Source organism: Pleurodeles waltl, chromosome 8 (genome assembly GCF_031143425.1).
Source record: "Pleurodeles waltl isolate 20211129_DDA chromosome 8, aPleWal1.hap1.20221129, whole genome shotgun sequence".
Taxonomy (NCBI): Eukaryota; Metazoa; Chordata; class Amphibia; order Caudata; family Salamandridae; genus Pleurodeles; species Pleurodeles waltl.
In genome coordinates, this window is record NC_090447.1 from 435,773,657 (window position 1) to 435,791,191 (window position 17,535).

General features: G+C 44.0%; 1 protein-coding gene across 5 annotated transcripts in view; it reads left to right on the plus strand.

Moving 5' to 3' along the window:
- Positions 1–17,535, plus strand: part of CRACDL (CRACD like) — a 630,552-nt gene that overhangs the window by 214,734 nt on the left and 398,283 nt on the right. Inside the window, exon 1 of one of the 5 annotated variants that reach the window (XM_069204321.1) lies at positions 5,958–6,182. The exons of 3 other annotated variants lie outside the window; for them this stretch is intronic. In XM_069204321.1, coding sequence (XP_069060422.1) covers positions 6,145–6,182 — 38 coding nt within the window. In that variant the 5' untranslated portion in view covers positions 5,958–6,144. Of the gene's footprint in view, positions 1–5,957; positions 6,183–17,535 lie in introns of those variants that run through there. One more of the 5 variants, XM_069204320.1, reaches the window with a different exon arrangement.

Here is a 17,535-nt window from a genome sequence, read left to right on the forward strand (position 1 = left end):
CCCTTCATTTCAAAAGAGTGTAGCGCCTTCAGTTAGACCCCTCTGACAGGCACTCTGTATGATAGAGGGCCTGCCCTGTGGCATCGGAATAGGAACCGTAAGCAGGGCATCACAGCTGAGGGAAGTGCTGAGCAGGATGAGTCACAGGTCGCCTTTGAATGCCAAGTATTAAAATGTTATTTGAATAGTGCTAATGTAGGTCTGTGTGTGCATCCATGCATTCAAGTGTGTGCCTATGTGTCCATGTGTGCTGGGGTATAATGTATTGTGCGCACCTCAGATATAATGTTGGGCATAGCAAAATAGCGCTAACTCATGACACTGTGGGCGCCCATCAAATGATAGCCTATGTTCAAAAGCTGGCATTGATATACCTGTGGTAATTATTGGCATGTTGTCGGTGATTATATGTGTATGTAATTCTGTAGAGAAACATATTTGAGGAAACGTCATGAGGAATCTTTCATCTTCCACATGTTTCCTAAATCTTTTCCGAATGCATGGCATTCCCAAGATGTTGATACCATCCTGATCAATTCCTTGCAGAAAAACTTTCCAGCATTCTTTCTTCCCAGGTTCATCCAGATGCTTCATTTTCCTTCTACAAGGCAGGGCATCCCCAATACCTATGTCTTCCCAGTCTATGTTGTGTCTTTTTCGAGGGAGAGACATACCCCTCCTCTCATTTCTCTGCACTTTCTTCGTCCCTGCTCCAGTATTAAAATTGATTCCTACCCATTCTTCCTTGACTTAGTGAATGAATAAATAAATTAATACATCTTTCTTAAATGAAAATATTAAAATATTAAATACAATAATATAACAGGATAAAAACATGAGTTGGTAAAATTGCAAATGGCATAAAACTTCCATAAAATACACATTTCATTTACACTTCCTTCATATGACGATAGGCAAGATCTAAAAGTGTGGTAAATTTCCCAATAAATTGCCAACCTTTTGCAGAAAAACAATATCCAATAGCCTTCTTGACTATTGTTTGCTGTACCCCAACTGCTGCTTAGACACTATCACCTTAACAACTACCTGTATCTTTGTACATTTGCCCCTTCCTATTCCTTGGTTCCTATACCCTAGTACCTCTAACCTTAATGGCATACGTATATCCTGTTACCTCAACCCCTCCATATACCTTAACACTTCTATCGTTAATGGTATCATAGTACCGCGACCTGTTCCCTATTTCATCTAGCTGTACATATAACTTATTATCTCAATCCTGTATATATACTAGTACCAATGTCCCTGCCTCTAACATAGTACCTATGCCCCTCCTGTTGTCATTCTAGTACCCCTTTCCCTACTTAGATCCTAGTACCCTTAACCCTGCCTATACCCTTTTACCTCTCACTACTGCATACACTTGGACCCCTCCTCCTTTTGATACCCTATAACAGTGGTTCCCAACCTGTGATCCGGGGACCACCTGGGGGTCCGCGAAGCCTCCTCAGAGGGTCCATGACTGCTTAGAAAATTAAATAATATTAACAGATTAGGTCCCCAGCTTTCAGTAATAACTTAGTGGGGGGTCCCCAGATTCCAATTATGATTCAGTGGGCATCCCCGGGTTCCAGTAATGATAAAATGGGGGTCCACAGAAGTCAAAAGATTGGGAACCACTGCCCTATAACATCTGCCTTTACCATAATGCCTCTAACCTGGTATACACCTGTGTATCTCTTCCCATCTTCATTACACCTGCAGGGCTTAATTTGTACAAGTGGGGGCCAACAGCACTTTTTTTTCTGCATCACCTATTTACCAAGAGCAAAAGGGCGGAACGACAGAGGAAAAGAAAGGTGGAAACACCATCATAAAGGAAGAAATCAGAACCCCACAAGCATGAGATAAAGGGACAGGGAGTGTCTGGGAGATGGTTTCCATAGACCTGAGGTGGATGCAAAGCTACACAGCCTTGGTATTGGATGCACTGACATTTAATTGCACTAGCCAGTAGGAGGCGGGCCTGGCTTATAGTGGATACCTTCTGGTACTTACATCTTGTGCCAGGTCCAGTTATCCCTTATTAGTAGATTAGTAGTGTTCTAGCAGCTTAGGCTGATAGAGTTAGCTATAGCAGAGCAGCTTAGGCGGAACTAGGAGACATGCAAAGCTCCTACTATACCACTTATGTCACTTAGCACTATATCATAAGAACACAATACTCAGAGTTACTAAAAATAAAGGTACTTTATTTTAGTGACAATATGCCAAAAGTATCTCAGAGGATATACTCCCTTAGGAGGTAAGTAAAATACACAAAATATACACACAGACCAAAATCAGGTAAGTAAACAGTTAGAAAAGTAGTGCAAATACGGTAGAACACAATAGAATGCAATCGGAGACAATAGGCCTAGGGGCAACACAAAACATATACTCCAAAAGTGGAATGCGAACCACAAATGGACCCCAGGCCCAGTGTAGTGTGTAGAGGGTCGCTGGGAGAGTAAGAAAACACTAAGGGTGTCCCAGATACCCCACCCCAAGACCCTAAAAAAGTAGGAGTAAAGTTACTCTAATACCCCAGAAAGACAGTAAAGTTGAGATAGGGGATTCTGCAAAGACAACAACTGACTGCAAAGCACTGAAGACGGATTCCTGGACCTGAGGACCTGTAAAGGAAGGGGACCAAGTCCAAGAGTCACGCAAGTGTCCAGGTGGGGCAGGAGCCCACTAAACCCCGGATGAAGGTGCAAAAAGGGCTGCCTCCGGGTGGAAGAAGCTAAAGATTCTGCAACAACGGAAGGTGCCAGGAACTTCTCCTTTGGTCAGAAGATGTCCCACGGCGTGCTGGACGATGCAGAGTTGTTTCCACGTAGAAAGACTGCAAACAAGCCTTGCTAGCTGCAAGAGTCGCTGTCAAAGGTTTTGGGTACTGCCAGGGTCCAGGAAGGACCAGGAGGTCGCCCCTGGGAGTAGGAGACGGAGGGGGCGTTCATCAACTTAGAGAGCCCATGCAGAAGCAGGCAGCACCCACAGAAGCACCTGAACAGGCAGTCAGAATATCTGAGCACGGCGGTCGTCTCAGCACAACAAAAGGAAGTCCCATGAAGTCAAAATCCAACTCAGCGAGTTGGGCAATGCAGGACAGAGTGCTGGGGGCCTAGGCTATGCTGTGCACAAAGGAAGTTTAGCAAAAGTGCACAGAAGCCCTAGCATCTGCAGTTCACGCAGTATACAGGATTACTGTCTGACATGGGGAGGCAAGGACTTACCTCCACCAAATTTGGACAGAAGGGCCACTGGACTGTTGCGGACACTTGGATCCAGCTCCTGTGTTACAGGGACCACGCTCGTCAAGATGAGAGGGGACCCGGAGGACCCGTGATTCAGAAGTTTGGTGCCTGCGTTAGCAGGGGGAAGATTCTGTCGACCCACTGGAGATTTCTTCTTGGCTTCCAGTGCAGGGTGAAGGCAGACAGCCCTCAGAGCATGCACCACCAGGAAACAGTTGAGAAAGCCAGCAGGATGAGGCGCTACAATGTTGCTGGTAGTCTTCTTGCTACTTTTTTGCAGTTTTGCAGGTGTCCTGGAGCAGTCAGCGATCGATCCTTGGCAGAAGTCGAAGAGAGAAGTGCAGAGGAACTCTGGTGATCTCTTGCATTCAATATCTGATGAGAAACCCACAGGAGAGACCCTAAATAGCCGTCAGGGAGGATTGGCAACAGAGTAAGGTAAGCACCCATGAGGAGGGGTCTCTGACGTCACCTGCTGGCACTGGCCACTCAGAGGTCTCCATTGTGCCCTCACACCTCTGCATCCAAGATGGCAGAGGTCTGGGACACACTGGAGGAGCTCTGGGCACCTCACCTTGGGAGGTGCTGGTCAGGGGAGTGGTCACTCCCCTTTCCTTTGTCCAGTTTCGCACCAGAGCAGGGCTGGGGGGATCCCTGAACCGGTGTAGACTGGCTTATGCAGAGATAGGCACCATCTGTGCCCATCAAAGCATTTCCAGAGGCTGGGGGAGGCTACTCCTCCCCAGCCTTCACACCTATTTCCAAAGGGAGAGGGTGTTACACCCTCTCTCAGAGGAAATCATTTGTTCTGCCTTCCTGGGCCAGGGCTGCTTGGACCCCAGGAGGGCAGAAACCTGTCTGAGGGGTTGGCTGCAACAGCAGCTGTAGTGGAGACCCCGGAAAGGCAGTTTGGCAGTACCCGGGTTCTGTGCTAGAGACCCGTGGGATCATATACTAGGGAATTATAAGACTGTTCCAGTGTGCCAATCAGAATTGGTAAAATTAGTCACTACCCTGCAGTGACAATTTTAAAAGCAAAGAGAGCATAAACACTGAGGTTCTGGTTAGCAGAGCCTCAGTGATACAGTTAGGCACCACACAGGGAACACATACAGGGCACACTTTATGAGCACTGGGGTCCTGGCTAGCAGGATCCCAGTGACACAGGCAAAAACAAACTTACATACAAGTAAAAATGCCAGGCAAGATGGTACTTTCCTACACAGTGGGCTTCTGAGCAGAGCTTTGGGCACCAGCACTCATTCTTTTACAAATTAAGCACTGCTCCTGCTTCTTTTTCTGCCTACCTCTTTCCTGGATCATTTTCGCCTGCCCTTTTTTCTGGAATATAATGTTAAATTTCCTCATTTTTTTCGAAGAGAAGGGCTTTCCTGATTTTTGATATCCTCCAAATAAGGGATCACCAGCCTGGGATCACCAGGCTCATGTTCTGCGTTTTGTGCTTTTTTCTTCAAAATGAGGTGGAAACATGGTAAGCATCCACGGGTTACAATGCCCTCCCTTGTTGTAACACGGACACTGGCATGACGTTAGTGTATCCTGGTATAGTTTGAGCATTCATGGCTTGGTACAGTGATACCTAGCAATGTAAAGCGAGGTCTACTCAAGTGTGGCAGTAGTACAGGTATGTACTTGTGTGTACTTGTGACAAATGTACATTTGTGCACCAAATCTGTATTTATTAAAAATGAAAAGCTGGCCGTTCAAGACACCAAGGCCCTCATTACAGCCTTGGCGGGCGGCAGTTGAACTGCCGGGCGGCCGCAAATGCAGCCGCACTCCCGCGGGGTCTATTATGAGATCCCCGCTAGGCCGCAACACTGGAGCCGGCTCTAAATGGAGCCGGCGGTGTTGCGGCTGTGCAACGGGTGCAGTTGCACCCGTTGCGCTTTTCACTGTCTGCATAGCAGACAGTGAAAAGCTGCATGGGGCCGTGGCAGGGTGCCCCTGTACTGCCCATGCCAGTGGCATGGGCAGTGCGACTCCCCTTTCTGCCAGCCTTTTTATGGCGGTTCTTACCGCCATGAAAAGGCTGGCGGGAGGGGGACTCGTAAACCACTGGGCAGCGCTGCAGCGCTGCCCTGGGGGATTTAAACAGCCGGTTCGACCTGGCGGTTCGACCGCTGTGCTTCCACCGCGGTCGTAATGCCCCTGGAAGCACTGCCAGCCTGTTGGCAGTGCTTCCTCCAAAACAGCCGATTGTAATGACCCCCCAAATCTGCTTTATACATGAACTGTTTTGTTTTAGGGAATAATCCCACTCCCACCTTCACCCCCATTTGAACCTTAGGCTTTTAGACAAATGTATGTGAAAATTGTCTTACACGCACACTGTGGTATGATTTTGGTCGGAGACTATTCGTCTACTGCCACAGAGTTGAATCAGCAGGTGATACGAGAGACAGGGGAAAGAGTCGATTAGTTGGGTATTTTTGCTTTAGTCTTGTATGTTTACCTCATGTTGATGTTATGATATTACAAATATATGACGTGGAAGACTAGCAACAAAAGTCGTTAAAAAAAAAACATCTGTACGCGTCAATGCTGTCAATCAAATCAGGACGAGCCGAACGTGTTTCTCAGCTACGTATTGTTAAATGAACTATTGCCCAGGGAGCGTTTATTTGCACGGGGGACCAGGCGCGAGATCACGTTGGCAGCGAGCTGAACTCTGGCAGGCACTTCCTGGATTGCTGCGCGTAGAGGGCGAGTGTAAGCCGCCGGGGTAGAAGAACGGGAGTTACAGAGGCAGGAGAGGAACGCTGAAGTCTCGGGCGACGACTCGACTCGCCCTGGGTGCGGTGAGCGCTTCCCCGTTGTTGGGCGAGAGGATGAATAAGGGAAAGCACTACTCCCAGGGAACATGGCCACTTTCTACCAGTGCCTTCGAGGAGATTCCAGGTTAGATCAACACCGCGGCAGGGTGGAGCGGGCGTCGCGCGAGCGAAGGGCAGAGCTGGGAGTGCAGCTGGAGTTTGCAACTGCACAGGTGTCTGGAAGGTTTACGCAACGCTGCCTGCTGTCGCTGCATGACGCCAAGCTCACGTTTACATTTCTTTACAAATACCAAGCGAATGTGCTTTTTACAGTACCGAACTGCGTATTATGTTGCTTTTTCATATTCTGTCCTGGGGCAACGCTACAGCTTTTAATTTGTTTCTACTTTTGAAGTCGTACCTTTTGTAATGATGCAGGACTCCAGTAAATCGTGCAAACATACGTCTTAGTGTACTCTGTAGAATTACCCTTCAATTGATTGCAAGAATTGCTGTATTTTTATGTAGGCTGTGCTTTGCAACCCAAGTCGTGAGTTGTATATAGCAAATAAAAAATAGTTTTACTTATACTTCCTGAGCAAGCTGTGGAATCTGGCGGTCGTGCGCTGTATACTTTGTGTTGTCAGACATTTTGCTATTTTTATATCTGTCACTTGAGTCCTTGATTGTTAGTTCTTGCTTTTATGAGCAATTGTTATAATGAAGAGTGAACGTGTGAGGGTTGGTAGTTCTTAACGGCGTTGGTGTGGTACGGTGTCACAGCCAGGGCACAAGTCGAGGGTGGACGGCGTACACACTATTTTCGCAGGGTGTGTGGACTCCGCCCACCCTGCCAAGAAGGAGCCGGGCCCTACAGTAAAATGCTGAACGTGTCTCGGTGTAATTTTCAGATACCGTAACACATTCAGCAGCGCCTACACGTTGTCTGCTTTCGATCTGAGCAACAACATGCTGGCGGTGGGGGGTCTTTCATAATTCAACCACCAGCTGGGCCCATACCACAGGCCACATTTAAGGGGCTTTCGAGCCTCTTTTTGTTGGAGTATCCTGCCTCTCACCAATCTGGAGCCTAGCATTTGGCTATAAATGCAGTAGAGTGGAATCAAAGGCTCACAGCTTGTTAGCACTTCACAGTATTTACGAGAGGCAAACTTTGACTTTGTGCAGTCCCTGTATATGAACAATATGAATGCACTGTTGTTAGAATGTCAGATGTTAGTCTCTCATGGTATATACACAAAATTATTTAAATACTGCTATTTTGTATTTCTGTTCTAGTGCTACTCATCAAAATGAATGGTGTTAGAAAGCTTTAAATCAAACACACTTATTACACTTCCATTCAATCATACAAGTTTGTACATCAGTGTTCAGGATATGCTACATAAGACAGTGAGGGTTACAAGGCGTAGGGGTCAAATATCGTCCTTCATAGCTCACTGCATTATTTTGGAAGGAATACAATTTATGAACTGCAAGTAACAAAGTATCTCTTTGTTAAAAGCAGCAACCCACTTACCTTTCTTCATAAAATAAAAATATTTTCTCTGCATGATACATCCATGCTATTTGAAGTTAAAGGGGGCACTAGACAAAACACAGATCTTTTCACCAACTGCATTAACCATCAAAGTTCTCTTACCATTCTTATTATTCTCTAATTTACTAGGAGCCCACATATCTCTGCTTCAGGCGCCTTAAACCTATAAGATATTTTAAAATTCACACTTTGCAACCAATTAAGCAGAACAGGTTTACTGTCCTGTTTCTCCTTGTTGCCAATTTCTTTGTGGCAGAGCTTTAAAAATCAAATGCATAAGTTGAGGCGCAGATTTTGCTTTAGGGTTGCGTCACTTTTCTATTGTAACCTGTGGCAAAATCTATTTTGTGATTTATAATGCCACACAAGTCCTGGTTGATTTGTTTTGTTTAAAAAAAACATGAACACAAGGCAGCGCATTGCCCTGCATTGCGTTACCTTGCATCAGCTAGGCATTATATGTGAGGAGTGTTTGTATGTATACTCATAATGCACTCAACTGTACTCATGATAGACCTACCGAACATATGTGGAGGTCTTTAGATCTAATGCCACTTTTTTTGATGTCACTTCCTGTAAAGTCATTGGTTGTGATGCCACTTCTTGTGATGTCACTTCCTGTAATGCCACGTGTGATGTCACGCGCCATGATGTCACTTACATATTGACTAACTTGGAAGCCCCCACCTTCTTTTTTTATGAACTTGTGCCCTGATCACTGTGTTTTCACACAAGATGATTTCATCAGCATACTAGTGTCTAGTTCTTGTGCTGTTGTGCTATCAGTTATGTGAACAAGTATTTTTTTATGTTAGGCGAATGTGTTAACCTCAGTGAATTGTGGGTGAATCTTCTTTCCTAATTGTGCTCCCCTCTGAGGTAGCAATAACTTGTTTTCTTGTAGTGCTGCCTGCACATTGTTTGCTGTTCCTAAACACTGTAAGCTACAAGTGCTGCTGTTGTCTAATATAATGGTGCTCTGAGTAACTACTTCAGAAGCCCACACTCTATTCCAACAGCAAGCATTAAACTCTGAGCCATCTCTGGGAGACAATCTTCAGAGAGCCTTTGTTGAACCAGATGTTTCGCCTCTAGGCAGCTGACTGGAGGAGGTGGTGGTCTTGATCAAAGATGACTCTTCTTCTTAGTCTTCTTAGTTCTTCTCAGTGCAGAGATCCAACCTTGTTTGTTTTTCTATTCAGGATAACGAGTGCCATTCCATTTAGCCTATAACTTGGCACTGCGCCACACCAGATCCTGCGAAGCAACCTATACATGTTATTAGGGACTAGTTGTGAATTATCGGAGAGCAAGATCAGTTGTACCCTGCACTGCATTACTCTGTAAAAGTTCTGTTTATTGTCAAACCCCATCTCCAATTTTTTGTTTACAGCAAACTTTTGGAGCTAGGAATTGACCAAACGGTAGCAGCTGGATCCCTCACAATTTTTGTTCACTGACCAGGGTCTGCAATGAAAAAAAGTAGCCGTGCATCTTTAGACTGGTCTGCCTTTTAGATAGACACTGGTTTCAACATCAGGTCATTTGACACACTGATCATTGGTTGAACTGTGCCAAGATTCAGTGTCCAAATGCTCCCTCATGTGTTGTTTGTTCAGACACAAGGATGATTTTATGTACACCTTATTCAGTATCTCTCTCCTTTGGTGCTTGAATTTCCCAGGTCAGCTAAAATTATACTTTTAAACAGTAAGTGTATAGTACTTCCTCTATTAGGATGCAAGTATGTCTTGCCTCAAAATACTTGTCAGGAAAATTATATGGTGATCTCCTGAGTAAATATAAATCCATCTCAAGTTTCCTTTTTTGGGGGGAAATTTTGGAGAAGGAGGCCATATTGTATTTGCAGATTCACAATATCTATTGTGAATGTAAGCCCTAGCTTCGGCCACAGACGTCATTCTGCTCTGATCATGGACAATGATGTGTTTCAGAGTTTGTCACTTTGCTCCTGTTGGTGCCCTTTGATCCCATTAACCATTAAATGCTTTTGCAACACGGATGTGTCTCACAGAAATAAGAGAAGCTGCTCTTATGAAAGATCACTCCTTCCTGCATTAGGTGTTATATGTGTGGGTGTTGCCTAATGGCTTTACCCTATCCGGAGTGTCTCAAAAGCTCATATTTTCCTTGTTGCTAAGAGTTGTATGTGTAAGGCCAGTGGCAGAGGCAGTTTGGTGGTATAACTGCAAAGGAAGCTATATGTTGATAACTCTGATTACCTTTTTCTTACAGCTTATCTTAGAGATACTTTTACTGTAATACTGAGGTCTCTGCATGAACGTACCAAATCTGGTTGATGTTAACGCTGAACAAGAATTAAATAAGTGTGAGTGTGGGAAGACAACTGCAGTCTCAGTAGAATTTGGCGTTAAGCATGTCTTATCAGAAGAATCCACACTTTCTGTGTGTTAGAGGTCCACAGTGTTTACTTACGTGTTGACTGCAGCCTTATCATGCCTGCTTCAGTTTGGACAGTGTTCAATGAGTTGTTTTTACTTTACCCTTCATGGTTTGGAATGCTGCATACTCTTTTTACACTATTGACCTGGATCCTTTGGTATACATTTTCAGGAAAATGTTGTGCTCTGTACAGAAATAGCTATGGTTTGGCTAACAGACTTCAACACATGAGGGCATCACAGCTTGAATTTGATCATGTGTTCACTCCTTCAGGCACCTAACTCTAATCCTATGGGAGCATCTCAATCCAGTTTAATATTCCTTCTGGGATATAAAGATGGAAACAGGCCAGGGTTGCAAGGTTTGCAGAACAGACTGATCAAGCAAGAATCAGTATATCCTATCTAGAGACTTGCTCAGATATCTCACTGAATGTGAAGTTCCCTTGTCTGGAGTGATTCTTATTTCTTATTTCATCAGTTTTACTATACTTTGAAATAATGTTAAAACTATTTACAAAAGCTAGAAGATAGCTCTTTTTTAGGTCACGCATAGTAGTGCGCAAGCACTGCTTTTCTACCTGTTGTAATCCATTCTGTGGGCTTTAACCACGCCCATCACTTTCATTCGTTCATGGGCCTGCTTTCGAAAAATCCCTTTATGTTGTTGATAAATGCTTTATGTTTGTCCTGCTTTGACACTGGTTTGTTACCACCTTGGAGACTGACCTTGTTACATGGATTATTGCACGATCGGCCAGATAGCTTCATGTCAGCACACTATTTTTTCATTTGCCTCTCCGCTCCGCTCATGTGATATGTTGTGCCTGCATCTTCCCTGGTTTGGGCATTTTACTGTTTCTTTGCAATGTCTGAGGGGTCTTTTTTATAGATTTTTTTGCAGTTTTATGTAACATAAGCTTGACACAAAGGTATTTATTTCTTTTGCATTTTTATATTGCACAAATTTGATACAATGGTATTACAGCACTTTACGTGAGCACTGGTTACATTACACAAGAACACATTAATTTTTAGTTGCAAGGGGAGGTTAAGTGATTTGACCAGAATCACAGTATGTTGAGCTGGCGTTGATACTCAAATTATGTTCCCCACCTCCAAAGTCGGCAGCTCTGGCCCTTACCCCACTTCCCCACCACTAGGGCTCTTTGTCTGGTGCGTGTTGGGGCAGTCTGGGAATAACTCATTTTTTAGGGTCGAGCCTGCGTTGCATGCGCTCGCGCATGCGTATCGCAGCAAGACACTTTAGTATTTAGAAAAGGGCTCGGAGCCCTGTCAACTTCACGTCAGTGTTTTTTATTGGTTGGTGGGCTTGCCTAATAAAATCTGCTTGCTTTCATTAGTCGAAGGCACGCATACGTCATGCCTTTTCCGCTGGCTAGCCCTCCTCGAGCACAGCGACCAAGTACAGAAAACATGCGAGGCTCGCTGTTTTCCATCAGGCTCGTGGACTTCTTTTTTTCTAATTTACGAGCGCGATCTCGCTTGGCAGAAGTCGAGCGCTTTACATAGTTGATTTCACTTTTTCGGGTTATGTACATAAATGCACTTTTGCCCGATTGGTGAAAAGTTGGGTTAGGAGTTTACAACGTGATCAGCTCTAACATGAGCAAACGCGAGACCCGTTGCTTTGTAAATGCTTGTTTAATATAGTGCTTGGTAATACAGGTTTTGCCATTTCATAGTGCTGCAAAGCAGGTCCCTTTCTTAACAAAATCCCTATAATTCATTTGCAGTTAAGCTGCCTCTTCTGTTATTCTCTTTGTATACAGTCAGTGTTTTTAAAAGTTAGGCTGGTATTGCCAATGTAGAGGAATAATTTCTTTAGAAGTTTAACACACAGAAATACAGTATATGGCTGCCCCCTTTTCTTTACTCATAACTCTTTTGCCCACCCCAAAATCTCCAGGTTAAATGCCACGAAGGTGCCTCTTTGTGGCTTGTGTGGTGCTATAAAAGTTTAGGTAAACAAAGTAGCAAGGGTTGCCTCTCTAGGATATCACAGCCAGTCTGTAAGAATGAGGCAAAAACACTCCCAAGATGGCAGCCTTGTTGTGTCCTCTCTCCTGCAGTGACAGGACTGGGAGGGTTGCTGTGACACCTGGCATACATGCACTATACTCCAAACCAAAATACATAGGTAAAAGACATTGGGGGTTATTCCAACTTTGGAGGAGTGTTAATACGTCCCAAAAGTGACGGTAAAGTGACGGATATACCACCAGCTGTATTACGAGTTCCATAGGATATAATGGACTCGTAATATGGCTGGTGGTAAATCCGTCACTTTTCCGTCACTTTTGGGACGGATTAACACCTCCTCCAAAGTTGGAATAACCCCCATTGTCTTTTGCAACACCAGCAGCTCTAACTCTCACAAATGCAAGCCCTATTGCATTGCAAATGCTTGTTTCCTCAGCTATCCCTGCGTAAGCCCTGGCTGTTGTAATCAATCTATACAACAAAGACACCTGTAGACTTGGGGTGGTCATAGCAATTGCTTTTAGAATGAGCCCAAGTTTAATGTCTGGCTTGGCTATGACTATACTTACTTTTTAGGCAGATTTAAAGCAAAGCCAAGATTTTCTGTAAGAAGTGACGCTTAAAGTTATTTTAGCACAGAACAAGCTTTTTTATTGTAACAGACTAGGGACAAGTTCCTATAATCTATATTTGAATGATATTTCTTTTCAGAGTTGTATTTAAGAATAGTTATGTTAAAATGAAACAATGCCTGGTTCAGCTGGCGCTTGGCTGTCCTATATAAAGCACAATCTTTGGTTTAGCTCTGGTTCCAATTGCCTCTAAATCAGGTGTCTTCAAATTGGGGACCCGCGAGTGATCCAGGGGGCGCCAACCTCTGGCCAAAAGAAGCATTATGCTGATGACAGTGCTTTGTTGTAAGCTGAATAATATGAGCAGCAGTAAACATGTTTTATCATTTATATCCAAGCTGGGAGTATGTGTCAAAAGGGAAGGAATTTCAAATACTCTTCAAAAACCCTACTCCACCCTCACATTTAATAATCACATGGTTTGGATACAAGGCCTGTCTTACCAGAATATTCTGTTTGGCATTGTTAGAAATGTGGTCTCTAGTTGGCCGTGGTTTACACCCGGTCCAAGTAAGGACCCTCACTCTAGTCAGGGTAAGGGAGTCACACAGCTAAGATAACCCCTGCTCACCCCATTGGTAGCTTGACTCAAGCATTTAGGCTTATCCCAGTGCAATGTGTAAAGTATTTGTACACACACACACACACACACAGTAACACAGTGAAAACACCACAAAAGTACTTCACGCCAGTACTTACTAAATATTTATCTGAGTAAAACAAGACCAAAATGACAAACATCCAACACACACCAGTCAAAATGTCTCTTTTTAAAAGTTAAGCAAGTCTTAATGAATAGGACTCAATGGATGTATCTCTTTAGCGCAAAGTATCTGGAATGTGTCAAAAACAAAGATGATGCTGGCCACAGGGAGGAGAGGTGGTGTAAAAGCAAAGCAATGTGTCTGTTCCTCACTGCACAGGGGAGGTGATGAGTTGATTCTTTCAATGCAGGTGAGACGATGGATTGGTTCCTTACTGGCAGTGGAGGTTATGTGTCGCTTCTTTACTTGCAAGAAAGGTGCTGTGCCGATTTCCGGATAAGGCCTTGGTTCCTTACTGCTATGCGGGGTCGGTGAAAAATTGGTGCCCAGGGACAATGCATGGAACATCCAGGCTCGCTGTGTTTATGGAATCGTGGTGAAACAGGCACTGCTTTGATTTTGCAGCTGCGGGACAGGCACTGCGTAGATTCTTCAGCTGCGAGACAGGAGGTCTGTTGATATGTCCGGTGTGGCATGTTGATGCATGGATTTTCTCCTTCAGATCACCAGCTTGCACTTCCAAGGGCCCAGGGACTGGAGTTGGCACCACTTGGCAAGTCAGGACTCTCAGCAGAAGATCCCAGGCACTGGCAGATGAAGTCTTTGATGTCCCTGAGACTTCCTAACAGGGGGCAAGCTCAGTCCAAGCCCTTTTAGAGGCTTTGGAAGCAGGATGTAGAAAGCCAAGTCCAGTCTGTTCACATACCAGGGCAGAAGCAGCAAACAGTAGGCCAGCACAACAAAGCAACAGGCAGAGTGGCAGTCCCTCCTACAGCATCCAGCTCTTCTTCCTGGCAAAATTTCCTCAGTCTGGAAGGATTCTAACTATGTTGTGTGAGAGGTCCAGTACTTATATGCATTTCTGTCTTTGAAATAGGCAAACTTAAAAGAGAAGTCTTTGTAATGCACAAGACCCTGTCTTTTCCTGCCCTGGCCCCAGGCACTCTCCATGGGGATGGAGACTGCTTTGTGTGAGGACAGGCACAGCCCTAGTCAGATGCAAGTGTCAGCTCCTCCCACCACTCTAGCTCAGGAAGACCCATCAGCAGGGTGGAGGGCCATCAGGATATTCAAGGCACACCTCAGCTCCCTTTGTGTGACTGTCTAGAGTAATGTACAAACAGCCCAACTGTCATCCTGACCCAAACGTGTATTCAGTAGACAGGCAGAGGCATAGAATGATTAAGGAAGGAAATACCCACTTTCTAAAAGTGCCATTCTCACACTTACAATTCAAAAAACAACTTCACCAAAAGATGTATTTTTAAAGCGTGAGTTCAGAGACCCCAAAATATTTCTATCTGCTCCTAATGGGAAATTACACTCTTAAAATATATTTCAAGGCAATCCCCGTGTTACCGTATGGGAGAGATAGGCCTTGCCATAGTGGAAACCGAAATTGGCAGTATTTCACTATCAGGACATGTAAAACACACCATCACATGTCCTACCTTTTAAATACACTCTACCCTGCCCAAGGGGCTGCCTTGGGCCTACTTTAGGGGTGGCTTACACTAAATGAAAGGGAAGGTTTGAGCCTGGCAAGTGGGTGCACTTGCCAGGTCGAAATGGCAGTTTCAAACTGCATACTCAGACACTGCAATGGCAGGCCTGAGTCATGTTTGCAGGGCTACTCATGAGAGCGGCAGAATCAGTGATGCAAGCCCACTAGTACTCTTTGATTTACAGGTCCTGGACACACTGGGTGCACTATACTAGGGACTTACTAGTTAATCAAATATGCCAATCGTGGAGGAACCAACCACCAATACATTTTAGACAGAGAGCATATGCATTTTAGCACTGGTTAGCATTGGTAAAGTGCCCAGGGTCCTCAAGCCAACAAAACCAGGTCAGAAGAAATAGGAGGAAGAAGGCAAAAAGTTTGGGGATAACCCTGCAAAAAGAGTCAGGTCTAGCAGGTATCATGGATTTCGATTGCATTTTTAAAACAGGATCAGAATTTAATTGAAATGTTTAAATAGGTCTAGACATATTTAAACATTGCCAATTTAATAGAATTCTTGTGAAAGATTCAAGTGAGAGGACATTTTTGTTTTCAATAAAGGGGGGGCAGCATTTAAAAGTTTGGAGACTAGTGCTCTAAATTGTATGGTTTGTCTAGTGGAAGGTGGGTGCACAATGTGTTTCTGTGAACAAAAACAACTGCAAAAGGACAAAGTGGGTGAAGAAAACTCACTCAACATCGGTGAAGTGTGCTTGCTATGAAGCTATGTGCACTGCATCCACTCCAAGCATTAGCGCAAACGTCAGCGTAAGCTACATGAGAGCTTAGTGCAATGCTCCATAAATGAAGCTCAGCTGGGCATAATTTGAGGGCCAGTCTGACCCTTCTGCTGTTTCTCTGTTAGCGAATGTTCACAGGTACATTAATTTGACAAAACGTAGGTATACTTAATGCACAGCTTAGATTGCCATTACACAACCATGACCCCATAGCCCTATTTTAGTCGAGTTTCCTGCAGAATGAGAGCTAATTATAACTTTTTGACTAGGGCTGAATACTTGACAGTGCTGGTACTTCCCTCTTCACAGAACTGAGTCTTGAGTTTAACCCAAAAATACTCTGCAGTTCATTGGTTCACCATCCGATAAAGCCTGTTTTAGCAATGTTTCTGTTCCACAAAAACGCCCCTCAGAAACCAGGTCCATGTGAATGTTCATAAGACTGACTGTGTCGAAGTATGACAGGCAGAGCTCCAACCGACAGGCCCCAGGGGCGTATTTTTGGTAATCTATTGTAGGGCTCAGTATTAGTGATGCTTCAGAACAGCTAATCAGGAGGCGTGCACACTCGTGCGGGCAGTTGAAGAGTGTCCAAGATCGGTGTTGCATATTTTGACGAATGTTCAACGTTTCTGTTTAAAACTGTTCATAAACACAATGCAGATATTTTTATCCCATTTTATACATACCAGGCAAAAATACAGAATCTGATACTTTTCACTTTTGGAAAGCCTCTGGAATGCGTAGTCCTCCTCAAAGAGGCTGAACTTTCCAGTCTTTTGGATGTTAATGTTTCATCTTACTTAAACTCGGTTTTGAATTTGGACCCTGTGTGTTAATCCATTTTAAAAACATACTCTAGTATGAACTGTTATGGAATAAAGGTATATATGTCACCTGGGGACCACCCTGAAGAGGTAGAGGCTAGGGTAACCTGGCATGGAGGCACATTCTAGGGGGAAGCGACAAACGCTCAGGACAAAAAGTCAAAATTTAGAGTAAAGGTCAATTTTACAGACCCATTTAAAGAGGTCCTGCAATAGTATAAAAGCAGATAAGTAGTCAGCCAAGACAAATACAATAGGTTTATGTGTTTGGTTTTGTGTAATACATAGTGGTAGTACGCAAACACTTACGTGTAGCTGCAGTTAGTTAAGGATTTCAAAAACACTACCTGACATACTAAGCAGAATTTGTAAGCAGACATGAGGGGCAGCTTTGTGCACAGTAACTAAAAGGAAGCATTTTGTCGTATAGAGGGTCCCAAAGCCACCCTTACAAGCACTCTAACATTTTAGATGTGGGCTACAGAGAGTGGAACTGTTTTCACTGATGTGTAATGTAGCATGGCACCCCTGTGATTTGTATAAGGTGCAGATACCCATGAACGAGACTTCACTTAGAAATAAAGTTTAGTTAGTTGTTTGTAGGGTTTTCAAACGTTCTCATATTACTTTATTAAGGTGATTAAAACCCAATCATGTGTAAGTCGGCGTGTTTAGGAATGGGTATGTGGACATACTTGGTTGCAAAATTGTGCTTTCACTGTGGTCTATAAATAGTAATTAGTATTTTTCTCAACTTGCTTGTACACCACTAAAAGTTTATTTGATGGAGTAATTTGAAGCTTGTAAGGTGTCAAATATTAAGGGCTGGATTCTGAGTTTTTCAGAATCTAGGTGCTTTTTTTACTTCAGATAAATAAGGATACTCTGGGATTCATGATTTATCAGGCGTGATAAGTTGCACCTATTATGAGTGTCTGTGAAATAACATGCACATTTGGTGCTTACCACACTGATAAATACTATAAATTATAGATGGAGGGGCACCAACGGAATTCAAGGAAACATTGAATCATCCAGGC